Source organism: Anolis carolinensis, chromosome 4, assembly GCF_035594765.1.
Source record: "Anolis carolinensis isolate JA03-04 chromosome 4, rAnoCar3.1.pri, whole genome shotgun sequence".
In the NCBI taxonomy this organism is placed as follows: Eukaryota; Metazoa; Chordata; class Lepidosauria; order Squamata; family Dactyloidae; genus Anolis; species Anolis carolinensis.
In genome coordinates this window covers 140,434,543-140,462,491 of record NC_085844.1, presented here as the reverse complement: position 1 = coordinate 140,462,491, position 27,949 = coordinate 140,434,543, and the positions used below count along the sequence as shown (strand labels likewise).

The following is a 27,949-nucleotide window of genomic DNA, read 5'->3' as shown; positions in this document are numbered from 1 at the left end:
GGAAGGGGCCAAAGTGCCTCGACACAGTCATATAACCCAGAATATCAAGGCAGAAAGTCCCACAATATCTGCTTTGAATTGGGTTATCTGAGGCCCCTTCCAGACAGGCTCTATATCCCAGTATCTGATCCTAGGTTTTCTGTTTATCCCAGATTATCTGGCAGTGTGGACTCATATAATCCAGGTTAAATCAGAAAACCTGAGATCAGATTCTGGAATATAGGGACTGTCTGGGGCCCCTTCCACACAGCCGAGCAAAACCCTACATTGCCTGCTTTGAACTGGAATATATGGCAGTGTGGACTCAAATATTCCAGTTCAAAGCAAATATTGTGGGATTTTCTGCCTTAATATTCTGGGAAGGGCCCTGAGTCCACACTGCTATATGTTGCAGTTCAAAGCATATAATGTGGGATTTTATTGAGCTGTGTGGAAGGGCCCTTAGTTCACACTAAAGACTTTGCAAGCAGCCAGGAAGCGCTTTACGACAATAGCGAAACCAATAAAGCGATTATGTGTTGTCGAAGGCTTTCATGGCCGGGATCACAGGGTTGCTGTATGTCTTTCGAGCTGTGTGAATACTTCTGGAACATGGCCACACAGCCCGAAAGACATACAACAACCCAATAAAGCGACTGTTAAAAAAAAAATTGGCCCTTGCGCATGCGTAGTCGCTCGCACTACTCTTGGACACTTCCAGAATAGGAGTCGCCGCGCGACAGAGCTCGAGAACGCCCTCCGCCGCAAAGAGGCCACCGGTGCGCATGCGCCCGTTCTTCTCATTGGGCGGTCTCGCGAGAAGAGAAGAGCAAGCGAGAGGCGTCCGCCTTGTGGTAGCGGCGCTCACGCGGGTTCTTTTCTTTTCCTCGTTGCCGTTAGTCAGGCTCTGTTTCCATCATGTCGGCCGTGGGGACGCTGGCCTTTGACGAGTATGGGCGACCTTTTTTCATCCTCAAGGACCAGGACCGGAAAACCCGCGTGACAGGCATAGAGGCCTTGAAGGTGAGAGCCATGGCTGGGAAGGCGTCGGGTGGTGGTTGTAGGCCCTTCCTATGTTCTCCCCCCCCCCCCCCCCCCCACTTCCCAAGTTGAGGATTCCTTCTCCATAGACCTGAGGCGTGCTGTGGGCTGTACCATTTCGGACTGCGGGGAGAGATGCCCTAGTAATTCTTTCCCTTGCATTCTTGGGGGGAGGGTGGAGAAAAGAAATGTAAGCATTGCTGCATCACTGTAGACCAGGCCTGGGCAAACTTCGACCCTCCAGGTGTTTTGGACTTCGACTCCCACAATTCCTAACAGCCGGCAGGACTCTTCCTTATATTCATCTCTTTAAAATGATATTAAAAAGAAGATCCTTACAGAAAGAATGGCGCACACAGGAGGACACTGAAACATTTGAAAGTAGCGTTCTTCAATCAGGCAGTTTCAGATGTGGTGGACTATAACTCCCATTATCCTAGCAAATATTGCCATTGGGAGATGATGGCATCCAGTAGCAACAAGACACTGCAGACAACATGCAGACAAAACCCATGACTAGATGGCACGTGTGAAAAGGATCTTGGAGTTCTCGAGGACAACAAGTTAAATATGAGCCTACAATGTGATGCGACAGCTAAAAAAGCCAATGGGATTTTGGCCTGCATAAATAATTATATATTTGTTTATTTACAACATTTCTATCCTGCCCTTCTCACCCAAGGGGACTCAGGGCGGCTTACAACAACTGGCTAAATTCAATGCCAAACAAATTAATAAAAACAGCAACACATCTAAAATCATTAACAATAATCCATAAAATACAATAGTCAAGATTAAAACATATAGTTACTTATTACCTATTAAATAGGAGTATAGTGTCTAAATCCAGGGAAGTTATGCTACCCCACTATTCAGCCTTGGTCAGACCATACCTGGAATACTGTCCAGAGGAATGTGTCCAGAGGACGCCCTCCTAAAATGATCAAGGGTATGGAGAACAAGCCCTATGAGGAGCAGCTTAAAGAGTTGGGCATGTTTAGCCTGCAGAAGAGAAGGCTGAGAAGAAGACATGATGGCCATGTATAAATATGTTAAAGGAAGTCATAAGGAGGAGGGAGCACGCTTGTTTTCTGCTGCCTTGGAGACTAGGACGTGGAACAATAGCATCAAATTACAGGAAAGAAAATTCCACCTGAGCCTTCGGAAGAAGTTTCTAACTGTGAAAGCTGTTTAGCAGTGCAATTCTCTGCCCCAGAGTGTGGTAGAGACACCTTCTTTGCAGGCTTTTACACAGAGGCTGGATGGCCATCTGTCAGGGGTGCTTTGAATGTAATTTTCCTGCTTCTTGGCAGGGGGTTGGACTGGATGGCCCATGAGGTCTCTTCCAACTATGATTTTATGAAATGGCATTGAATTGGGTAATAATGAGAGTTCTGAATGGTGTGCATGCACATTCGAAGGTTCAAAAAGTGGATCAGAATAGGGTTTTAGCCTTGTATGTACATGTAAGCTGGGCTTATGTAAATTTTTTTGTGGTTATATCAAACTGCAGAGACATTTGTTCAAAAGCATAATGGATTTGTGCTGGAACACTGGATAAAAACTTTATAGCTTGTCATTTTGGTATCACCCCTTTGTTGGTGTCAATTGGGGCAGTTTGCATCCCCAGCATCTCCCTAGTACGTCCAATGGATGGAAGAACCTCAGTTTCTTATGCTTGAAAATGCAGCGAGGCTCTTGCAAGAGTATGGCTGATGACTTACGTGCAGCCCTTGCCCAACCCTTGCAACCCTTATCCTCCAAATAAAAACAATAATGTTTTAAGGGGTGTGACTAGCAGGTGAATAACTTTTTGAGATAGTTTCCTGGACTCTGTTGATCTTGCTAACTCAGGCATGACAGGTACACTATTAGGAATTGTGGGAGTTGAAGTCCAAAACACCTGGAGGGCTAAAGTTTGTCCAGGCCTGGTGTAGACAATTATTTCTTCCAGTGCATTGTGAAGTAGTTCCATTCCTTTTGTCATTGAACTCTGCACACCCTGAATAATGAAAAATAGCCTGATGTGTTACTATAGGGTGGATATCCCTTATCTGAAATTGGGACCAGAAGTATGTGGGATTCTGGAATACTTTTATTTGTATCTATATGTACATAATGAAAAGATTGACCTCCCAGTTTTACAGAAGTGAAGTAGAAGCTGCATTCATAAGTCCCCAGGAACAGATGGCATACTCCCTCAAAGGACTGCTTCAATTTATTTATTTATTTGTTTCTTTGTTTTCAGAGAGAACAACATTGAGATATCGTAGGGTGCAGCAACACCAGGCATGGGCAAACTTTGGCCATCCAGGTGATTTGTACTTAAACTCCCAAAATTCCTAGCAGCCTACCAGTTGTTAGAAATTGTGGGAGTTGAAGTCCAAAACACCTGCAGGGCCGAAGCTTTCCCATGCCTGATCTACCCTGTAGAAATAATGCAGTTTGGACACCACATTACCTGCTATTCTTAATGCAATGGGATAATGGGAGCTGTAGTTTGGTTTGGAATCAGTACTCTGGCAGAAAAGGGTGAAGATTTTGTAAAAGTACAAAATCTTCCCATAACATTAAGCCATGGCAGTTCAAGTGTTGTCAGGCTGCATTAATTCTGTAGTGTAGATGTACCCCAAAAGACGAGACAATAGCTCTAAGCAGAAAATTCATTTATGTTTCATATAGACGTAGGCTGGAGATCATATTAAAATAATATCTTTAAGGCTTTTGTGCATGAAACAAAGGTTTGTGCATGTTGAACCATCAGAAAGCAAAGATCTCACTGAGGCCCCTTCCACATAGCTGAATAAAATACCACATCTGCTTTGAACTGGAATATATGGCAGTGTGGATTCAGATAACTCAGTCCAAAGCAGATATTGTGGGATTTTCTGTGTTGATATTATGGCTTAAATGACTGTGTGGAGCCCCCAGTGATGCAGCAGGTTAAATCACTGAACTGCTGAACTTGCTAACCAAAAGGTCGACGGTTTGAATCCGGGTGCAATGTGAGTTCCTGCTATTAGCCCCAGCTTTTGCCAACCTAGCAGTTTGAAAACATGCAAATGTGAGTAGATCAATAGGTACCGCTCTGGTGGGAAGGTAACGGCGCTCCATATAGTCATGCTGGCCACATGACCTTGGAGATGTCTACAGACAATGCTGGCTCTTCAGCTTAGAAATGGAGATGAGCACCAACCCCCAGAGTTGGACACTACTAGACTTAATGTCAGGGAAAACCTTTACTGTGTCTGTGTGGAAGGGCTCTTAGGCTGCATCCACACAGCTGTATAAAATCCCACATTATCTGCTTTGAACTGGGTTCTATGGCAGTGTGGACTCAATTAACCCAGGGCCCTTCCTCATAGCCATATAATGAATGCATGCCCACTACGGAAAACATCTCACCACTCTAAAACAGTGGACATGGCTCTTAATGAGACGTGCCGCATTATCACAGGATGTCTACACCCTACGCCGCTGGAGATATTACACTGTTTCGCCAATATTGCACCACCTGACATCCGTTGGAAAGTAGCAGCCAGTAATGAAAGGACCAAGGCATTGGTATCTCTGGCTCATCCTCTGTTTGGATATTGGCCATCAAGAAATAGCTTCCTAAGATACTCGCAGGAACATCTCAACAAACGAGAGCCCAAAAGTAGCAGGTTAAAACCTGGAACTTCAATCAATGGCTGATACCAGATAAGAAACTCCCCCCCTGGGCACACAGAAGGCTGGGCGACTTGGAAGGTACTGAACTGACTGCGCTGTGGCACTACAAGATGCAGAGGCAACCTTAAGAAATGGGGCTACAAAGTGGAGTCCACAGCATGTGAATGTGGAGAAGAGCAAACAAACCACATATCACTTACTACAATGCAATCTGAGCCCTGCCACATGCCCAATGGAGGACCTTCTTACAGTGACACCAGAGGCAGAATACGTTATAACTGTATTCTTAATTCGCTTCTGACATGATAAATAAATAAATACCGTTTTAATGGTATTCAATGAATCTAATTATCTCATACAAGTATAAATACATAATTCTAGAAATAATGGCATTGTTTCTGTGATTTTAAGCAGGGTTTTGGGAGTGCACAGAAGGCTGTAGGTGATCACAATCCCATTCCATTGATAGAAACACTCCTCTCAGCATATACTCTTTGTTGGACGGGCCTAAATGTGTTAGACATAGTGCTGCCTTGTTAATTAAGCAGTGATGATTGTATGATTGCTGCTGCTCAGTCGTTTAGTCGCCTCCGACTCTTCGTGACCTCATGGACCAGTCCACGTCAGAGCTCCCTGTCGGCCGTCACCTCATCCAGTTCCTTCAGGGTCAAGCCAGTCACTTCAAGGATACCGTCCATCCATCTTGCCCTTGGTCGGCCTCTCTTCCTTTTTCCTTCCATTTTCCCCAGCATCGTGATCTTTTCCAAGCTTTCCTGTTTCCTCATGATGTGACCAAAATACTTCAGCTTTGCCTCTAATATCCTTCCCTCCAGTGATTAGATTGTATGATTAGATAGTATTATATTCATGTTCAAATATTATTCTTATTCTTGTGTTTGTTATAGTCTCACATAATGGCAGCCAAAGCAGTAGCCAATACACTCAGAACGTCACTTGGACCCAATGGTAAGTATAATAATTTTATGCTGTAAATATCTAAACTTCTGTATGGTAGGTTTTTGTTGTTATATTGATACTTGATTGTTCACATTTTGTTTTAGGACTTGATAAAATGATGGTTGACAAGGATGGTGAAGTAACTGTGACAAATGATGGTGCCACCATTTTGAATATGATGGATGTGGATCATCAAATTGCTAAACTTATGGTTGAACTGGCAAAATCTCAGGATGATGAGATTGGGGATGGAACCACTGGGGTTGTTGGTAAGAATTGTCATAATTCATCTGCATGTGAGGTGCCTTCTGTGAAATATTATCCTCTTGAAATTCAGATTCATGTGTATGAGACGAAATACATGAAAATGTATTAAGCTGTTTTAAAAACGCACAAAGCAGAATTGGCCTTAAATATCTGTCATTTTTAATGGATTTTGATCATATATCTCTATTAGATTGCATTTTGTATAGCTTTATTTTGAGTCAAATAAAACTTGACTACTTTAACAGACTGTTTTCTAAATAATACATTATTAACATTTATTTAAACATTTAAAAATATTAACTTGAAGAGAATTTACTGTCATATTACACATCCTACACATATCATGCAGACAATCCCTGTTGACTTCTGTTCGTAGATGGTTAGTAAAAATCTTCAATTTTTACATAAAAATGTGTAGAGACAAAGCTGTCTGTGCAGAAACAAACATTTTCATTATAGTTTGGCCTCTCCAGTTCTTGCAGGTGCTTTATTGGAACAGGCAGAGCACTTACTGTATCGTGGTATTCACCCTGTGAGGATAGCAGATGGTTATGAACAGGCTGCTCGCATTGCCATTGAACACTTGGACAACATCAGTGACAGTTTTCCAGTTGATCCAGAGAACACTGAGCCTCTTATTCAGACAGCAAAGACAACGCTGGGCTCAAAAGTGTATGTACATGTTTGTTTTAAAACAATTCTGAAAATGTTATTATTTTAAGAGTCACCATGTTCACCCTCTTGTAAGAATAGACTAAATGTGTGATCAGATTTAGTTCTCATAATACTTGTATTGCTTTTTGTTTTGTTTTTTTAAAATGATTTCTTCCAAGAACATTGTGTTGACATGTGTTGTATGCTTATTATGTTAAACTACACATGTTGTGTCAAGCACATATTTAAAAAATATTTTGAGGAAAAGCACACTGCTGATGCTGGTTGGAACAGGTGACCAAACAAGAAAAAAGGCGTGCTCCCTTGTGCCTTCTGTTGTAACAAAAATTTCAAAAGGAAACACACCACTCCCCTTGGCACTGCTGCATCTGAGTTGTACCACTTACAAAGATGATGGAAACAAGCAGAATGTCTCCTCTTTTGCTCAGCCACTCTGGAAACTGTGGCAGTGAGAGTGATTCAGATAGAATGTGGAGCCTTTAACCCCCTACGTGTAAATCCAGTGAGCTTCACTTTTTACTCCATGCTGCTCACCAAGAGCACAAGCAAAAAGAGACTGGCTTCTTCTCTTGACAGGAGTGCCTAGACAAGTGATGATTGCCACTGGCTGTGATCACTTCTTTTAGCTACCCCCAGGCAGCTGTATTTTCTCATACTCTTTTTGATTGTTAAAATAGATTGGGCCAGTGGTGCTATGAAAGGGAGGGAAATAAGGTTGAGGAGATGTTATCTTTGTGTATTCTTTCAAACTTTTATTGGATGGTATAATCAGAAGGACCGGGCTTACTGGGCACATTCTCTACCACTTTCACTCAGTAGAACGATGATATTATTGAGCCAGTAAGATTCTATAGCAACTTTTTCCCATTACCAACCATCTCTGTTAAGTACGGCCCAAAAAGAAGAGTGAATGGTTAGTAATGGCTGCTCTCAGTTTTCTCTGTAGGCCCAGTCCTCACTGGAAGAGTGCTCACAGTGAGAAAAAGAGGCAAGATACAAGCAGCTTCCTCAATGTACTCATCCCTGGAAGTAACTCAGAAGGGGATGTGCTGTTTGAAGGTGCTTCCTGACTAGGCGAGTTTTGTTGTAGGATATGGGAAAGCAGATGATACTACTGATCCCTCTCCCTGACAACAGATGCCTTTTTTCAAAGTAGATGTAAATGCATTAAGCAAGCTTCTTCTTTAAACAATGCTTAAATTAATGTGTATTTTGCCCCTAAGACTGGTAGGAATTTCCTTCAACAAAGTTTAAGAATCTGTTCCAAATTGGCAAGTTGCACAAAGTGTTCAAAAGGACAATACATTCTATATCATTTGAACTTTCTTGTTTTCTTGTATTACCTCATTATGCTGAAATGAGACTTACTTTCTTCTTTAGAATTAACCGTTGCCACAGACAAATGGCAGAAATAGCTGTAAATGCAGTCCTTACTGTGGCAGATATGGAACGCAGAGATGTTGATTTTGAGCTGATAAAAGTTCAAGGCAAAGTAGGTGGTAGGTTGGAGGACACCCAGCTAATCAAAGGTGTGATTGTGGATAAGGACTTCAGCCATCCACAGATGCCTAAAGTGAGTGATTTTGTTTGTTGTTAATTAGATATGTGCTTATAGTCGTTGTTAAAACTTAGATTTCTGTGTTGCTGGATTTTTTCAGCTTTCTTTTTTTCTAAAAAGAAGTACATTATCTTTTTATTGTAGGAGAAATTAATTTATAGTCATTGAAACTGGTGAGTTTGCTGCTGTTTTAAAATATAGCTCTTATTCCATTCAGGAAGTTAAAGATGCTAAAATTGCAATTTTGACCTGCCCGTTTGAACCTCCTAAGCCAAAAACGAAACATAAGCTTGATATCGCATCTGTGGACGACTATAAGGCATTGCAGCAGTATGAAAAGGATAAGTTCGATGAGATGGTGAAACAGGTTAGGATGTTGTGAATTTGTTTTGATATGCTTGCATTTTTACTAATGAAGATTATTGTACATTAGAATGAAAATTAGTTCCTGTTCTAACTGAATGTTTTTGCCAGTGGTGCCTCAATAATAACTTTACTGGATAAATGATTATTTAATTTTGTGTTATATGAATTTAGTTGATTTAATACATTTAAATTCTACATCAAGGCAATATGACATTTAAAGTCAGAAACAATGTCATGTAATTTGGATACAACACATACTTTTGATTTAGCTAGTGACAAGGGAAGAGAAAGCTTTGAGCCACTCAATCTCTTGCATGAGAGATTATTAGAAGCCACAAAATTCTGTATTAGTTAAAGTTTAATGTTTATCTAATTCAGTTCATTTATGGGATTTAAATTGAAATAGTTCCTCATCACAATAAAGTGTTGTGATTTGTACCCGACAGTTTAATTATGTCAGAATATGGTTTGGGGGTGAACTGGATGAGGACCTTCTCTGTAAAGGGGACTTCTGTGTACTTTATGTAAGTTGTCCTTGAATAACCTTGACACAAATAAAATAAATACTATTTATCTTTAGATTAAAGACACTGGTGCAAACCTAGCTATTTGCCAGTGGGGATTTGATGATGAGGCCAATCACTTGCTGCTTCAGAACGAGTTGCCTGCTGTTCGCTGGGTGGGGGGCCCAGAAATAGAAGTAAGTACAAGTCTTTCATTAACTTCTTTAGATATTTTGTGTTGACGATTTTGTCCTTCTCACAACTTTTCTGTGGTTATTTTCAGCTGATTGCCATTGCAACTGGAGGTCGCATTGTACCTCGATTCTGTGAGCTCACCTCTGAAAAACTAGGATTTGCTGGCATTGTGAAGGAAATGACATTTGGAACAACTAAAGACAAAATGCTTATAATTGAAGAATGCAAGAATTCCAGGGCTGTAACTATCTTCATTAGAGGTGGAAATAAAATGGTGAGTTCTTTATGTAGCTTGTTAGCCAGTTGTTTCCCAGTTTGTTAAAATATTTTCACAGCTTTGATTAGATTTGCCTTAATATGAATTCCTACCTCACCACAGGAACATGTTGATTAATCTGTATGAATGCACCCTTATTAACCTTGTAAGTTGGCAACCTTAGAAAAGTATTTAAAGTTCAGGAAAAGTTCACGGCAGACCATTAGAGAATTCAAAACTGGATTACTTCTATAATCAGTAATCTGCTCTTTCATTCAATTAATTTATGGGGGATGGTTAGCAGAGAACGTGCTCTCTATGCCAAAAAATATATTGTGTGCTTCTTAATGGTAATTGGTGCTTGAAAATATGTATTAATATGCAATGCAGTGTTGAGTTGTCACTTCCTTTATGGGTTGTAGCAAGACTGGTAGGCTAACTCCTTCCTGGTATTGCCCTTGTACTTCTGTAGACAGATTGTAGAAAGGAGCTCCATTCCTATTTCTGCAGAGTTTTACCTCACTTCATCCCACATAATTCTAGAAAGTTATTTGGCCCCAAGTGCAGTTTTCAGAAACATATACTGCATCATTATATATATATACAGCATCATTAGGTATTTCATCCAAGTCACTGTGACTTCTTGTCATATTAATAATAATAATAATAATAATAATAATAATAATAATAATAAAACTTTATTTATACCCCGCCACCATCTCCCTAACGGGGACTCGGGGCGGCTTACATGGGGCCATGCCCAGAACAGTACAATATAGCAAAATATAAAAACAACATATCATAATACAATTAAACAATACAATAAATAATCATGTACAGTGCAACACAAAATAAAAAAAACAAAAAAAAACACAATATAACAGGGCGGGCCGCATGAGACACTTAGTTAAAACTTGGGGTGAGAAAAGGATAAGAATACAACCACAGGGAACAGGGACATAAGATAGAAAAACAATCTAGAGGATAGATGTTGGGGGGAGTAACAAAAGAAGTGTGTAATAGTTACTCTCCGAAAGCACATCAGAAAAGCCAGGTTTTTAAATCTTTCCTGAAGGCTAAAAGAGTGGGGGCTTGCCTGATTTCGATGGGCAGTGAGTTCCACAAACGGGGGGCCACAGCAGAAAAGGCCCTCTCCTTTGTTCCCACAAGGCGGGTCTGGGATACAGGCAGTGGCGACAGGAGGGCCTCCCCTGATGATCGAAGAGATCGGGCAGGTTTATGGTAGGAGATACGGTCACGAAGGTAGGTGGGTCCCAAACCGTTTAGGGTTTTATAAATGATGGTCTGCACCTTGAATTGGGATCGGAAAGTGAACGGCAGCCAGTGGAGCTCCTTAAACGGGAGTAGATCTCTCCCTGTAACTCGCCCCCGTTATTAATCTGGCAGCCGAGCGTTGGACCAGTTGTAATTTCCGAGCCGTCTTCAAGGGAAGCCCCACGTAGAGCGCATTACAGTAGTCCAGTCTAGAGGTAACTAGGGCATGGACCACCGTGGTCAAGTCAGACTTCACGAGGTATGGTCGCAGTTGGCGCACAAGTTTGAGTTGTGCGAAAGTCCTCCCGGCCACCGCCGACACCTGAGGCTCAAGCGTCAACGCTGAATCCAGGAGGACCCCCAAACTGCGGACCTGTGATTTCAGGGGGAGTGCAACCCCGTCCAGCACAGGTTGCCACCCGATACCCCGATCAGACGAGCGACTGACCAGGAGAGCCTCTGTCTTGTCAGAATTGATCCTCAGCTTGTTCCTCCTCATCCAGTCCGCCACAGCGGCCAGGCACTGGTTCAGCATCCGAGGGGCTTCCTTGGATTCAGATGGAAACGAGTAGTGGATTTGCGTGTCATCCACGTAGAGATGGCAACGCCCTCCAAAACTCCGGATGACCTCTCCCAGCGGTTTCATGTAGATGTTAAATAGCATGGGGGATAAGATAGACCCTTGCGGGACCCCACAGGTCAAAGGCCAGGGGTCCGAGCAGGTATCCCCCAGCTTCACCATCTGGGAACGGCCCTCCAGGAAGGACCGAAGCCACAGCAAAACCGTGCCACCGAGTCCCATCCCGGCGAGCCTCCCCAGAAGGATACCATGGTCGATGGTATCGAAAGCCGCTGAGATGTCCAAGAGAACCAGCAGGGTCACACTCCCCCTGTCCAGCTCCCTGCGGAGGTCATCCACCAAGGCGACCAAAGCCGTCTCGGTGCTGTACCCAGGCCTGAAGCGAGACTGCGAGCGGTCCAGAAAATCAGTGTCATCGAGGAACTCCTGGAGCTGCGTGGCAACCACCCGCTCCAGAACCTTGCCCAAAAATGGGAGGTTGGAAATTGGTCTGTAGTTGTTACATACAGATGGGTCTAAGGAGGTCTTTTTTAATAACAGTTTTACTACTGCCTGCTTAAAGCAGGATGGAACTGACCCCTGAACCAGGCATTTATTATAGCCACAAACCAATCCAACAACCCATCTTTGGCCAGCTTAACCAGCCAAGAAGGACAAGGATCCAGAGCGCAAGTGGTCGCCCTCACACACCCAAGAATCCCCTCCACGTCATCAGGAAGGACAAGCCGGAAAGAATCCCATAAGATCGAACAGACAGGTACCTCGGTTACCTCCGCTGGAACTACAGTTAAGCTGGAGTCCAACTCACGACGTATCTGAGCAACTTTGCCTGCAAAATGATGCGCGAAATCGCTGCACCGAGTTGCCAAGTCATCAGGAAGCCCCTGGGTCTCAGGAGGCCGCAGGAGCTCCCCAACAACTCGGAACAACTGCGATGGCCTGTTGGCTGCAGACGCTATGCGGGCAGTCGTGAAAGCTTTCCTGGCTGCTCGCAGAGCCACGGAGTAAGCCTTAATAGCGGCTTTAGCCCGTGCTTGGTCAGACACATCCTGAGATTTCCTCCAGATGCACTCTAGTCCCCTCCTCGCACGCTTCATCACAGCCAGCTCCTCAGTGAACCAAGGAGTCGACGTGACTCTACGCAGCGAAAGGGGACGTTTGGGAGCGATCGTGTCAAGTGCCCTTGCCAACTCGCTGTTATAACAATCAGCCAGGACATCAACAGTGGTTCAAAGCAATGTTGCTGAAGTGTTGCTATGTCATGAAGTTTCCTAATCTATCCATGTTGTTCTTCTCTGTTGTTTATCAATATTTTTATCTTCTGAATTTCCAAGGCCGTGAGTTGTGATTAGTTCACAATGATATTTCCCATGCCATGTGAAAAATTTTAGTTCTTACCTATTACCTTTGTTCCCAAATGAAATTCTCAGCATTTCTACACAGCCAGGGTTAACTATTTGCCTCAGTTGACGGAAATCAAAATTATCTTCATTTTGATGTTATGATACACATTGTGCCCCTCCACAAGACTATTCTTCCTAGCTGGCCTGGCAATGTGTTTCCATGTGGTTGCACATGCTTCAGAAAAGGAAGTGCATCCCCACTGGCTTACTTATATTTGGAACCACCAGTTTATGATGAAAAATAATAATATGATTGGGGTGTTGTATGATTTCCGGAAGATGACTCTGAAGATGTCAGCCACAGATGTAGGCAAACCGTCAGGAGAAAATATTACTAGAACATGGCCGTAAAGCCCGCAAACCACACAACACCCCAGTGATTTCAGCCGTGAAAGCCTTCAACGATACAGTGATATGTTTCAGTAACTTCAGTTCAACTCTTCAGTTTGTTTCTTTTGAAGAAAAGAAGTTAACCTATATTTCAGAGTTTTGTAATTAACATTTTTGTTCCAGCACCTAATTCTCAAAACAAAATCCAACATTAGAGATAGCATGAAGACTTAATAAATACTGAATATCAATTTCTGATTTTCCTCTTGCAGACATACAAACTACAGTCCAAAGGGAATTCATAGTCCCTTTGAAAAAAAATAAAACAAATAACCTATGAATCCAACCGAATATGTGCTCCATTGTATCTGCCTACACAGACAGAAGTAGTTAGAGAAAGTGTCATGTAGGGGTTTTTTTTGTAATGTTTAGAATAATTAGAATTTTCAATTCTGTACACATCTGTTCAGAACTCACTCTTGGTTCAGTGATGTTTATGTGTGTACAGATATAAGATTACATCTCCACTATAATTTTCAAAGGCAATACATTATTCTGCCTTAGGAACCTGATTGAACTTGAAACTATTGAGAGTGAAAAGCTAATTCTGTGTGTATAACCATGGTCACGTAATACTTCAAAACTATTTGTGTAGTACCTAGTATCAATGTATGGCCTCTACACTTTTCTGTTTTCATTGAGGAAATACCTTTCATAGATCTGTATTTGATTTCTACAATTAGATCATCGAAGAAGCCAAACGATCCCTTCATGACGCATTGTGTGTGATCAGGAATCTTGTTCGTGACAACCGCATTGTTTATGGTGGAGGTGCTTCTGAGATTTCCTGTGCATTGGCTGTTAGTGAAACTGCGGACAAGGTAAAAACAAACACATACAGAGGTGAAGATAGAATTTTCTATTAAGCAACTTCAGAATCTCAATACTGATTCTTTGCCAAGACAAGTTTATATGTAACTAGCTGTGCCTGGCCACACGTTGCTGTGGCAAAGTCTGGTGGTATGGGAAATAAAGTATTGAGGAATTGGTGGTAGTTAAGGTAAAGGGTCAAGGTTTTCCCCTGACGTTAAGTCCAATCGTGTACGACTCTGGGGGTTGGTGCTCATCTCCATTTCTAAGCCGAAGAGCTGGCGTTGTCCGTAGACTCCTCCAAGGTCATGTGGGATGACTGCATGGAGCGGCGTTGCCTTCCCGCCGGAGCAGTACCTATTGATGCACTCACATTTGCATGTTTTCAAACTTCTGGGTTGGCAGAAGCTGGGGCTAACAGTGGGGGCTCTCTCCGCTCCCCCAATTCAAACTTGCAGCCTTTCGGTCCAGAAGTTCAGCAGCACAGCGCTATAACACGTTGCGCCATCAGGGGATATTATTTCCTAAAGGTTGTGAATATAAAATATTTCTGATTTTTTTGTCTGTTGGAGGCAAGTATGAATGCTGCAATTAGGAAAAATCATTAGGATGTAATGGCCTTGCAGCTGTAAAGCCTGGCTGTTTCCTCCCTGAGTAAATTTTTTGTTGGGAGGTGTTAGCTGGCCCTGATTGTTTCCTGTCTGGAATTCCCTTGTTTTCAGAGTGGTGTTGTTTGCGATATTTTATGTGCTTCTACTGTCTGTGGCCCTGAGAAAACAGGATTTGCCAGACTTTGATGATGGGAATATTTTGTTGGGAGGTGTTAGCTGGCCCTGATTGTTTCCTGTGTGGAATTCCCCTGTTTTCAGAGTGTTGTTCTTTATTTAGTGTTCTGATTTTAGAGATTGTATTGTTCTGTTTTATTGTACCACATTAAATTTTATATATTCTGATTTTAGTGTTTTTGAATACTTGGAACCAGATTGTATTCATTTTCACGGTTGACCGCAACACAATAATAATAATAATAATAATAATAATAATGATAGTAATAATAATGACTTTGGTAATACACAGTGCTTCACTCCCTTCTCAGCTTCCTTTCTTGGGAGGTGTTAGCTGGCCCTGATTGTTTCCTTTGTGGAATTTCCAATTTTCCTGCTTTCAGACTGTTGGTCTTTATTTACTGTCCTGGTTTTAGAGATTATATTGTTCTGCATTATTCTATCCCAGTAATTATTTCATATTAAAGTAGAATCTCACTTATCCAACATTCGCTTATACAATGTTCTGGATTATCCAACACAGTCTGCCTTTTCATAAGCAATGTTTTTGTAGTCAGTGTTTTAAATTCATTGTGATATTTTAGTGGTAAATTTGTAAATACAGTACAGTAGAGTCTCATCCAACATAAATGGGCCGGCAGAATGTTGGATAAGCGAATATGTTGGATAATAAGGAGGCATTAAGGAAAAGCCTATTAAACATCAAATTAGGTTATGATTTTACAAATGAAGCACCAAAACATCATGTTAGACAACAAATTTGTTAGAAAAAGTAGTTCAATACGCAGTAATGCTATGTAGTAATGACTGTATTTATGAATTTAGCACCAAAATATCACGATATATTGAAAACATTGACTACAAAAATGCGTTGGATAATCCAGAACATTGGATAAGCGAGTGTTGGATAAGTGAGACTCTACTGTAATTACTACATAGCATTACTGAGCATTGAACTACTTTTTCTGTCAAATTTGTTGTATAATATGATATTTTGATGCTTAATTTGTGTAACGATTACCTAATTTGATGGTTAATTGGCTTTTCCTAAATCCCTTCTTATTATCCAACATATTCACTTATCCTGCCGGCCTGTTTATGTTGGATAAGTGAGACTCTACTGCATATTGATAATCTATTATCTGCTTAGAACTGGATTATATGAGGCCCCTTCTTCACAGCTATATAAAATGCACACTGAAGTGGATTATATGGTTGTATGGACTCAAGATAATCCAGTGCAAAGCAGATAATATAAGATTATAAATGGGTTATATAGCTGTGTGGAAGGGCCTTGAGTATACACTGCCATATAATCCAGTGCAAATTAGATAATCTGTGGAAGAGACCTAAGTGAGGCCTAAATCTGCCTGTCCCCCAACTGAACCCTGGTTGTCCTTTGGCTGAGTAGGTTGCTAGGCGACAAAGTGGGCAGAGATTAGCCCTCTAAACTGGCAGCAATTGGATAAAAACAATTATTGCTCTCCCTCTAATTAGGACTTTATTTTTCTTTTCTTTTTGTTGTATCTTACTGGAGCCGTGGATGATGGGTTGTGTTGTCAAATTTCGAGGTTGGGCGGCCTGTAGTTTTTTTGTTTTGTGGGTTGCCCTGATGCCATCACTTTTTTATATATATAGATGCATTTTTTATTTTTATAGTAATTAGGTGATCATCAATCTGTACAGAGTACTAATACTTCATGTTTCAATTTTACTGTAGTTTCCTTTTTCTAAAAAAAGTGGACTTTTCATCCAGTGGCTTCAAAATTGTTTTTAAAAGTTATCCCTCTGCTTATATACTGTATATATTCAAAGTACTGTTAACTAGCCCTATTTGTTCTAACAAGTCAGTCTTTACAGTGTAATATAAATGCACCCTCTTCTGTGAATTTATGGTGGGCAAAGTGTGGCTTGTGGGGGTCGACATCCTCTTTTCTTTCTGCCCCACAATACTCTGAAATGCATTCTAGAGTGTGTGGAGGTAATTTACACAATGTTTAAGGCCCGTCCCCCAGCACTTCAGAGTCAAAAATAGCACTGTGTAACAAAAAAATAATAATAATGTTCCTGTTTTGAATGTGATATTCCTGTTTGATTGTCCAGTACTTACTTTGAAATAAGTTGTTATACTATAGAAACCATTTTTGTGGCTGCCACAAACTATATTGAATTGGTTGTCACTCAGTGGGATATTTATTGAAAAACTATAGGAAAATGTGCTGCAGGATGTCCTGCAGAAACAAAGTTTTTGCAGTTTAATACATTTTCCTGTGTTTTTATGATAGAACCAAATAGGAAATGACATTTATAACCCAGGAACAAAAATATTGTTACATAGTGTAATTTTTGCAAAAATATTTATTGCCCCCAAAATGCCTAGTAGGGATATGAGTTACATTTCCACTATGTCTTGCAGGTCTTCTGGAACAGCCTTTTTGAATATTCATACATGATTATAATGTCCCCCTACCCAGTAGAGTTATTTGGGGAGGGCTTTTGTATATGTTCGATGGGAGGAGGTTTAGCCCTCCAGGGTCTATTAGGGCAGGGCTTCTTAAACTTTTTACTCTTGTGACCCATTATCATCCGATAAATTTTTGTCTATAGGTATACAAATAAAGGATAAAAACCAAATATTTACTGATAACAAATCAGCGTTTGCAAGCCTTGCTAAACAGTATGATTTCCCTTTTTGTGGAGTACTGCTGAAGCACTTTCTGCAGAGTCCACTGTAAATACTGCACATTGTTGCTAACAGATTTGTGTAAATGGGTGGTGTTCAGAAACCTTTTACTGTTTTGAAATACAGTGTTCCCTCACTTATCGCAGGGATTACATTCCAGGACCACCTGTGAAAAGTGAAAATCCGCAAAGTAGGGATGCTATATTTGTGTTGTTTACAATCTCACTATCTCCTCCTTGCCTCTCAAGCACGTGCATGCCTTGTGAGGCAAAAACAAAGCTGCTTCAGACTCCTTTTCTCTTCCTTCAGCTTCTCCTTCCTTCTGCTTTTCCTTAGAAAGGAAGTAGAAAGAGGGATTTATAATATTTTATGATGTATATTACTGGCTTTGCCCGGCCATGTGTTGCTATGGCTTATGGAAATCATTTGTTGGCCAGGTGGAATAGCAGTAAATAGCCTTGCAGCCTCAAAGCCTGGTTGTTTTCTGGAGTAGCACCCTCAATCAAAGATTCATTTTGAAGCCTGGCTACTTCCTTTGCAGGGTGTAAAGAAGTGGGATGACAGGGATGGAATCTTTTTGGATCCCACCGCTGCCACCAAATGTAAAGAAGTGTGATGACAGGGATAGAATCTTTTTGGATCCCACCGCTGCCACCAAATTGCGAAGGATTCACCTTCTACCTCTATGTATTCCACTTTTCTATGTTGTCGCTGCCACCACCTTTGAAAGATGCTTTGCTCAAATAATAAGCAACATTTGAAGAAACAGTAACTTGTTTATTTATAGCACAAAGCTTGATGGTTGCAAGAATGTTATATCTTGAGGTGAACGATGTTACTTCTGTACAGTAAGTGATGCAAGATTTCTCAATAGTTTCACTGAGCTTAGTATGGTATCAGCTTTATATTACTTGTTTCTTTCAGTTAGGAATATTGTCCTTCTTGAACTTAGTTGATCTGTACCCGATCAAACTTGGACTGGGGAGTTTAACTGGTTAACCCTAGCCCTCCTTGACTTAGGGATATAGCCTCATCTCTTTAGTTATTCCTACTAAAGGCTCAGCAACTTTAATTTTAGCCCTTCTCCGCTAAAACTCTCTAGCTGCTCAACTTCCTCCCACAATCTCTTTTTTTCGATCACACTCCTTTCTCACTGAACAGAACCAACTGCTCTGCTCAACTGACAAATTCCAACTGCTAAATTTTGAATTCTAAGGCTTCCACCAGCAAGGTGAAGCCACGCCCCTTTTCCTGGCCATGCCTTAGAGGCTCCCAGCTTCTGTATAAGAATAGCTGAAATATATAACCTTAAACAGTCAACCCTAACATAGCAATCATGAATAAAACACAATGATCATGACATCTTTACATACCTTCCAACCCGGAAAGATTATTTTTGCTTTTTCTAGACCCAGAATAAGCAAAAATAATAGAGAGTAACACAAAATACATATCTATACATAAACATAGCATCATACCTTAAACTCTAAATACAAACCTGTAAGTCTTCCGATCAAGGTGCTCTGGATAGAGCATCAGCTACTACATTACATTTGCCCTTTATATGTTTAATATCAAATGTAAAGTCCTGTAGTGATAAACTCCATCTCAATAATTTGTTATTGGTCCCTTTTACATTATCCAACCATCTTAGGGGTGCGTGATCAGTTTGTAACGTAAACTTCCTTCCCCACAAGTATGGTTTCAGTTTCTTTATGGGCCAAATTATCGAGTAACATTCCTTCTCGATTGTGGACATGCTATGCTCACTAGAATGCCACTTCTTACTGAGGAATAGTATGGGCCTATCCTCTCCCTGAGTTCTAAAGGCCGTTTTGGACTGGTCTTCAGGTGCCATAGGCACTTGCCAGAACCCCTTAGTCAAATCAATACTACTTATAAATTTGGCTTTTCCAATTCTTTCTAGTAAATCATCCAAACGGGGCATCGGATACATGTCGTTTTGGGTGATTTTATTTAGCCGCCGGTAATCTATGCAAAACCTTACGGTTTTGTCTGGCTTCTTTACTAACACTATGGGCGAAGCCCAAGGGCTGTTAGATGGCACGATTATATCCAAATCTAACATCTCCCTGACCTCTTGCTCTATGCATTCGCTTATCTTACCCGTTACCCTATAGGGAGGGGATGCTATCGGTGCAGCGTCACCGGTGCATATTTTATGTTGCACTCCCTGCACTCTCCCGGGTAAATCCGAAAACATGACTTTATACTTAGCCGAGATTCCTTTAACCTCTCTTTGTTGTGATGGAGATAAGTCTGAATTTATGGATACTTTATCCAAGTTTCTATGTATCTCCCTATCACCTTCCCAAAATGAAAAAGGACCTGTATCTTCCTCTGATACTATACAGTAAACATTTGCCAACCTATTTACATACGGCTTAATCATGTTTACATGGACCCGTTTCTCAATCCCCAATCGTTCATCTAGGATGTCACAGTTCACATGGTTCTGCTTCCTGACGATCCTCCACGGTCCAGTCCAGTCCATCTGTAGTTTGTTGTTCTTGTTGGGTGTTAAAAACAGGACCTCATCTCCGACGTTGGAGTCTTGGGGTCTCGACGTTGCGTCGTACCGGATCTTTTGTTGCTCCTGGGCCGTCATAAGATGTTCCTGGGCGATGTCCCTGGCCATCTTTAATGTTGACTGAAGATCCTTGATGTAGTCGTCGACAGGAACAGGATCTGGCGTAGGACTTGCTTCCCAGTGCTCTCTGATCAAATCAAGGGGTCCACGAGCCTTCCTTCCAAATAACAATTCAAAAGGCGAGTAACCAGTGCTGTCCTGTGGGACTGATCGATATGCGAATAACAGCTGCTGCAACTTGGTGTCCCAGTTGTGGGGTCTCTGCTGGCTATAGGCCTTGATCATTTTCACTAGTGTTTTGTTCAGGTTTTCTACTAGGCCATTCGTTTGCGGATGATAAGGTGTGGACGTTAGGTGTTTAATTCCGCACAACTCTAATAACTTCTTCATTAGCCGCGAGGTGAACTGAGTCCCCAGGTCTGACACAAGCTCTCTGGGAAATCCAGTCCTTCCCCACATTGATAACAGCGCATTGGCTATGGTGGAAGTTTCAATATTGGTCAAAGCCACTGCATCTGGATACCTGGTTGCATAGTCTATTACTGTGAGGATATATTTGTATCCTCTCCGACTGGGCTTATACAAAGGACCAACTAGATCAATCCCTACCCGGAAAAAGGGTTCCCCAATAACCGGCATGGGAACTAAAGGTGCTTTGGTCTTATCTCTTCCCGTGCTAAACCTTTGGCAAGTATCGCACGACCTGCAAAACTCCTTGATATGTTGATACATGCCAGGCCAGAAAAAATTCTTGCTGATTCTTTGTGTGGTTTTTCTAACCCCCAAATGCCCTCCTTGTGGATTGTCATGGGCCACATCTAACAGTTGTTTCCTGTAGTTTACAGGTACCACTATTTGGGTACGTGTTTCTGGCTCATTCAAAGTCTTATGGCTTGTACTTTTCCTGTATAAAACTCCCTCCTTAAGTACGAACTTAGGAGTTTTACTTTCTTCTGTTCCTGTGGCGCTCTGAGCTTGCAAGAACAAAGGTTGTAATGTTTCATCTGCTAGCTGCTCTCGCAGTATCTCTTGTTTTCCCTCTATTCCGCTGACCAACTCAATGATGCTCGAACTAGACTCAGGAAGTTGCTCTGAGCTAGCTTGGATGGTCAAACACTTGGCTTTTGGAGTGTGGACCTCCATGTTGCCTTCATGTTTATCAGCTTCTTTCTGCCAATTCCTAACTTTTCCATTTAAATCATTCCCAATCAAACATTTGTATGGGATATCCGCGCAGACAGCGAAGTCCCATAATCCTTCTTGAACTTAGTTGATCTGTACCCGATCAAACTTGGACTGGGGAGTTTAACTGGTTAACCCTAGCCCTCCTTGACTTAGGGATATAGCCTCATCTCTTTAGTTATTCCTACTAAAGGCTCAGCAACTTTAATTTTAGCCCTTCTCCGCTAAAACTCTCTAGCTGCTCAACTTCCTCCCACAATCTCTTTTTTTCGATCACACTCCTTTCTCACTGAACAGAACCAACTGCTCTGCTCAACCGACAAATTCCAACTGCTAAATTTTGAATTCTAAGGCTTCCACCAGCAAGGTGAAGCCACGCCCCTTTTCCTGGCCATGCCTTAGAGGCTCCCAGCTTCTGTATAAGAATAGCTGAAATATATAACCTTAAACAGTCAACCCTAACATAGCAATCATGAATAAAACACAATGATCATGACATCTTTACACAGGGGAATCATTGTTTGGCCAGATTGAATTGCACTGAATAGTCTTGCAGCTTAAAAGCCTGGCTGCTTCTACATAGGGCATCCTTGCTAGGCCAGGTTGAATGGGACGGAGTAGCCTCGTGGCTTCAAAGCCTGGGGATTTTTCACCTAGGGGAAATCTTGGTTGGCCAGGTTGAAAAGCACGGAATAGCCTTGCTGCTTGCAAGCCTGGCCGCTTTCTACCTTGTGGAATCCTTGATTGGCCAGTTTGGATAGCAATTAATAATCTTGGTGTGGCAGGTATGAATGCTTCGATTAGGCACCTTGATTAGCATTTAATGGCCTTGCAGCTTCAAAGCCTGGCTGCTTCCTGCCTGGGGGAATCCTTTGTTGGGAAGTGTTAGCTAGCTAGGTGGTACTTGAGGCATAGGTTCCAATGAATCATTTGGGTCACATAGTTGTGCCTCTGTTTGTAGTCTGTCTGTGCGATTTTCTTACAGCAGCTGAGGATATGATCAATGGTTTCGTTGGTTTCCTTGCACAGTCGTCAGTTTCCTTGCACAGTATTATTATTATTATTATTTGATAAACAACAGGATTAGTACACAGTAAATCCTTTGTTGGGAAGTGTTAGCTGCCTGGGGGAATCCTTTGTTGGGAAGTGTTTCCTTTCTGGAATTCCCAATTTCCCTGCTTTCAGAGTGTTGCTCTTTATTTACTGTCCTGGTTTTAGAGATTATATTGTTCTGTATTACAGTAGAGTCTCACTTATCCAACACTTGCTTATCCAACGTTCTGGATTATCCAACACATTTTTGTAGTCAGTGTTTTCAATACATTGTGATATTTTGGTGCTAAATTTCTAAATACAGTAACTACTACATAGCATTACTGCATATTGAACTACTTTTTCTATCAAATTTGTTGTATAACATAATGTTTTGGTGCTTAATTTGTAAAATCATAATCTAATTTGATTTTTAATAGGCTTTTCCTTAATCCCTCCTTATTATCCAACATATTCACTTATCCAACATTCTGCCGGCCCGTTTATGTTGGATAAGTGAGACTCTACTGTATTATACCACAGTAATTATTTCATGTTATATTTATAATCTTATATTATCTGTTTAGGATTATAAATATAACTAGCTGTGCCCGGCCACGCGTTGCTGTGGCGTTGTCTGGTGGTGTTGGTGAGAACTTGTTGAGGTAGTGGTGGTCTTGAATGTCTGTTGTATGGTTGTCTTTATGTTTAGTATGCATTTGGTTATTTGTGTACTGTGAAAGTGGTGAGGATAGAGGGGGTCTATGTCCCTGTGTAGTATTGTATAAGGAACCCCGGTGGCGAAGTGCGTTATAGCACTGAGCTGGAGACCAAAAGGTCCCTGGTTCGAACCCCGGGAGCGGCGTGAGCGGCTGCTGTTAGCTCCAGCTCCTGCCAACCTAACAGTTCAAAAACATGCAAATGTGAGTAGATTAATAGGTACCGCTCCGGCGGGAAAGTAAGGGCGCTCCATGCAGTCATGCCGGCCACATGACCTTAGAGGTGTCTACGGACAACGCCGGCTCTTCGGCTTAGAAATGGAGATGAGCACCAGGCCCCAGAGTCAGACATGACTGGACTTAACGTCAGGGGGAAACCTTTACCTTTACTTTTAGTATTGTATAGTATTTATATGTTGTCCATGTGTTGTGAAAGCTTGGGTTGTGTCCAGCTGCATAGTAGAAAGGGTTGGGCTGGATGGCCCCTAGGAGTCTCTCCAAACTCTTGGATTCTATGCTTCTATTATTATTATTATTATTATTATTATTATTATTATTATTATTATTATTATTATCATCTTCTTCTTCATCATTATTATGTAGAGGCTGGATGGCCATCTGTCAGGAGCGCTTGGATTGTGTCCTCCTGCATGGTAGAAGGAAGTTGATCTGGATGAACCTTAGGGGTAACTCCAAACCTTAGGATTGTATGATGTTGTTATTATTATTATTAGTAGTAGTAGTAGTAGTAGTAGTAGTAGTAGTAGTATTAGTATTGAGAGGCTGGGTGGCCATCTGTTGGGAGTGCTTGGATTGTGTCCTCCATGGCAGAGTTGAGTTGGAGTGGATGGCCTTTAGGTGTGTCTCCTAACTGTCTGATGCTATGATTCGATGTGTGTTATTATTGTGCAGATATTGGATGGCCATCTGTCAGGAGTGGTTGGATTGTGTCCTCCTGCATGATATAAGGAAGTTGAACTGGATGATCCTTAGGGGTATCTGCTAACCTTAGGATTGTACAATATTCTTATTCTTATTATTATTGAGAGGCTGGGTGGCCATCTGTTGGGCGTGCTTGGATTGTGTCCTCCATGGCAGAATTGGGTTGTTCTGGATTACCACAGAAATTATTTCATATTACAGTAGAATCTCACTTATCCAACATTCGCTTATCCAAAGTTCTGGATTATCCAACGCAGTCTGCCTTTTAGTAGTCAATGTTTTGTAGTCAGTGTTTTAAATTCATTGTGATATTTTGGTGCTAAATTTGTAAATACAGTAATTACAACATAGCATTACTGAGTATTGAACTACATTTTCTGTCAGATTTGTTGTATAACATGATATGTGGTGCTTAATTTGTATAATCATTACCTAATTTGATGTTTAATAGGCTTTTTCTGAATCTCTTCTTATTATCCAACATATTCACTTATCCAACGTTCTGCCGGCCTGTTTATGTTGGATAAGTGAGACTCTACTGTATATTTATAATCTTATATCTGCTTAGAACTGGATTATATGAGGCCCTTTCTACACAGCTGTATAAAATGCACACTGAAGTGAATTATCTGGCAGTGTGGACTCAAGATAATCCAGTTCAAATCAGATAATATAAGATTATAAATGGGTAATATAGCTGTGTGGAAGGGCCTTGAGTCTACACTGCCATTTAATCCAGTTAAAATCAGATAATCTATGGAAAATGCCTAAGTGAGGCCTAACTGTGCCTGTCCCGTGAGCTGAGTAAGTTGCTAGGAAACCAAGTGGGCGGAGCTTAGCACTCTAACTAGCAGCAATTGGATAAAAACAATTATTACTCTCTCTCTAATTAGGACTTTATTTTTCTTTTCTTTTTGTTGTATCAACCTAGTGCCGTGGATGATGGGTTGTGTTGTCAAATTTTGAGGTTGGGGGGCCTGTACTTTTGTTGTTTTGTCCACTGCCCTGGTGCCATTACTCTTTTATATATATAGATATTAAATAATTGCTGCTTAGAACTGGATTATGTGAGGCCCCTCCTACACAGCTGTATAAAATCCACACAAGTGGATTGTATGGCAGCGTGGACTCAAGATAATCCAGTTCAAAGCAGATAATATAAGATTATAAATGGGTAATATAGCTGTGTGGAAGGACCTTGAGTCTACACTGCCATATAATCCAGTTCAAATCAGATAATCTGTATTTTATAGGCAGTGTGGATCAGGCCTTAGTGCACTCTGCCTGTGCCCTGGGTGCCATTTTGGCTGAGGGAATTGCTAGGATACGAAGGGGGTGGGGCCTAAAGGCGGGGGGGGGGGGGTAAAGGCAGCAAAGCCTACCTTTCTAACTGGCAGTTAGGGGGGAGAAAGGCTCTTCCTCATCCTCTGTAATTTGGACTATTTTTCTGTTTTTTTGATAAGACATATTTTGGATGACTATGTCTTTTGTGGTCAAATTTGGTGTGATTTGGTTCAGTGGTTTTGTTGTTTACTCCATAATAAAACAAACATTACATTTTTATATGTATAGATTTTAGTGTTGATTAAAAAACTGAAACAGCGAGTCCACGAAAAACGAACCGCGAAGTAGTGAGGGAATACTATATTTGAAACCCCAACATTGAACCAAGGAGACTCCATTTGGGGTCAGGGACCACAAAGAAACAGTATCCTAGAGGACTAATGTTGCCCCTCTAGCCTTCTATAGTTACCTAGCCCTTGCATTTCCTTCATGCTATCTCACAAAAAGGGACAAAGGATTGAGTGGCTTGATGAGGATCACAGATGGTGGTCTGGGTTGCTAGAAGGTGGAGAAATAACATTGACAGCCCCCTCAATTTCAGTGCAGGGGGAAAAGCAGGTTATAAACTAAATAGCACATATACAAATTCTAAACAGAGTGCAGCCAGATTTTTCATCTGTCATAATGGAAATGATATAGGATGGTGATAGAAAAGTGCAAGTATGCTTAGTGTAGGTCTCTTTGTAGTGATAATGAGTATAGTATGAAAACTATCTTGTCAAATAGTTGAATAATCTGTTTCCTTCTTAAATTAGAGATTATTATGGATATGATCTCTTACTTTGGTTAGGATTAATTTTAGAAGAAAGAATCAATTTCCATTGAATTAAAGTACCTGGGTTTTCTAAAGAAACTAACAAACTTTGAAAGTTATAGATCCTAAATGGTGTGGTAAAGGGAAGCATTATGCAGTGAAGGACTGATTTGACCATAGGTTGTTGTTAAAAACCTTTTGTAGGACAAAAAGAAATAAACATATGCTTCCAGTCCCCACCTTGAATGTTTGTTAAGTCATTCCCAGGCTCTTGTTGTCCAAAGCTACAACTCTGGTTTTCCTTTTCTTTTGGTAAGAAAGAAATTTAATTGTGTTTCAATTAAACTAAAATAGAACTTGTTTTAAGGTATTGTCTACATTTCTGTATTTTAGTGTCCATCACTGGAGCAGTACGCCATGAGGGCTTTTGCTGATGCCCTGGAAGTTATTCCAATGGCGCTTGCGGAGAATAGCGGTATGAATCCCATACAAACCATGACAGCAGTGCGAGCTCGCCAGGTGAAAGAAAGCAACACTGCTCTGGGCATTGATTGTTTACGCAAAGGGACAAATGGTAAGAACGTGCATGATTATACTATAATAATAATAATAATAATAATAATAATAATAATAATAATAATAATATGTAATATATAAATATATATAATATATATAATAATGATTATACTAGGAGTGCTGGTTTTGTTTCCATGTACAAGGAGATCTTACTGTGTACACAATTATGTATATTGATGCTAGAGTCCTCAACTTGCCTTTTCCTCTCATAAAGGTACATTCTAAGCCTGAGAGCAAATGTAACATTTTGTAAGCCCCTCTGAATGCCTTTGTAGCTGAGGAAACAGGGAAAAATTCTCTTAAACAAATAAAAAAGGAATCTTGAATTTGAATTATTAAAGACTCCATCCTTATTGAGTCACTGACATTCCAGGGTGGAATTTGTGCTATACTGTATGTGATCTTCAGAGCTTTAACTGTTATCATTTGGGATGCTAAGGTAGATAAAGGTTTCTAGAAATTGAAAATAATCTCTAGTTCTAAATTGATTTTCACTGCCCTGAGTTCCTTTGGGGAGATAGGATGATATATAAATAAAGTTTTATTATTTATTATTATTTCCTTCCCTTATTCATAACAAAAAGTCTTCATTTTATTCATAAAGAATAAAACAATTCCCTCCTAAATTTTTATAGTTTTATGCTTTAAAATTATAATTTCATGCATCAGAAGTGGGCAGCACACTGCATACACCATCCCAGAACTGTTTGTGTAGCATCTAGGGACCCCAAAATGCCATAAGATGCTCTCTAAGGTTTGGGGGCATTTGTACAACATAATGTCCTCCCAGCCATTTTAGGTCAAAGTTTGGCATTTGTTTGAATCCACATGTAAACTGGAAGTGACCTGTTGAAACAAAAAAGCAAAAACTGGTCAGCCTAAAATGGCTGTTGGTGACAAAAAGAACCCTGATTTAAGTGATGAGGTGTACAGTGTGACCTCTCTATAAAATGATCTTTATGCTTCAGCTGCATTTAAAAACTACAGCACAGACTTCAACTTGCCAATAACATAGGCAGTTATCACTGGAAATTAGGTTCAGAATTCTTCTATTTTGTGGGAAATTCATATTTTAATTTAACATATTTCAATTGATTTAAATTTAATCACAATATGTTTAATTTTATCTCTTGGCAGATATGAAGGAACAGCATGTCATAGAAACCTTAATTGGCAAAAAGCAGCAGATTTCTCTGGCAACTCAGATGGTTAGAATGATTCTGAAGATCGATGATATTCGCAAGCCGGGTGAAACTGAAGAATGAAAATATAACACCTAAAGGGAAATCTTAAGTGGCCACAGCAACAGGACTCCCTCCCATTTTGTTTTGTTCTCTTCTATAGGCTACTTTTGTTATTGTAATTTAGACCAATAAATCACTGTTGTGGTTTCA

General features: G+C 40.8%; 1 protein-coding gene across 1 annotated transcript; it reads left to right on the top strand.

The window, feature by feature from the left end:
• Positions 1-780: 780 nt before the first annotated feature.
• On the top strand, positions 781-27,949 carry cct5 (chaperonin containing TCP1 subunit 5). The gene is made up of 11 exons (XM_003220072.4): positions 781-1,002; positions 5,598-5,658; positions 5,754-5,918; positions 6,390-6,588; positions 7,972-8,164; positions 8,367-8,516; positions 9,096-9,215; positions 9,302-9,487; positions 13,801-13,938; positions 26,373-26,553; positions 27,693-27,949. The coding sequence occupies exons 1-11, from the start codon at positions 898-900 to the stop codon at positions 27,818-27,820; spliced, it is 1,626 nt and encodes a 541-aa protein (XP_003220120.2). The 5' UTR covers positions 781-897; the 3' UTR covers positions 27,821-27,949.

What these genes read in the sequence shown, in the direction of transcription:
- cct5 (XM_003220072.4), top strand. Translation starts at nt 898, where the DNA reads ATGTCGGCCGTGGGGACGCTGGCCTTTGACGAGTATGGGCGACCTTTT. An exon ending in GCCATCCACAGATGCCTAAA is followed by an intron (nt 8,165 to 8,366) that starts GTGAGTGATTTT and finishes TATTCCATTCAG; the next exon opens with GAAGTTAAAGATGCTAAAAT. An exon ending in TGGGGGGCCCAGAAATAGAA is followed by an intron (nt 9,216 to 9,301) that starts GTAAGTACAAGT and finishes GGTTATTTTCAG; the next exon opens with CTGATTGCCATTGCAACTGG.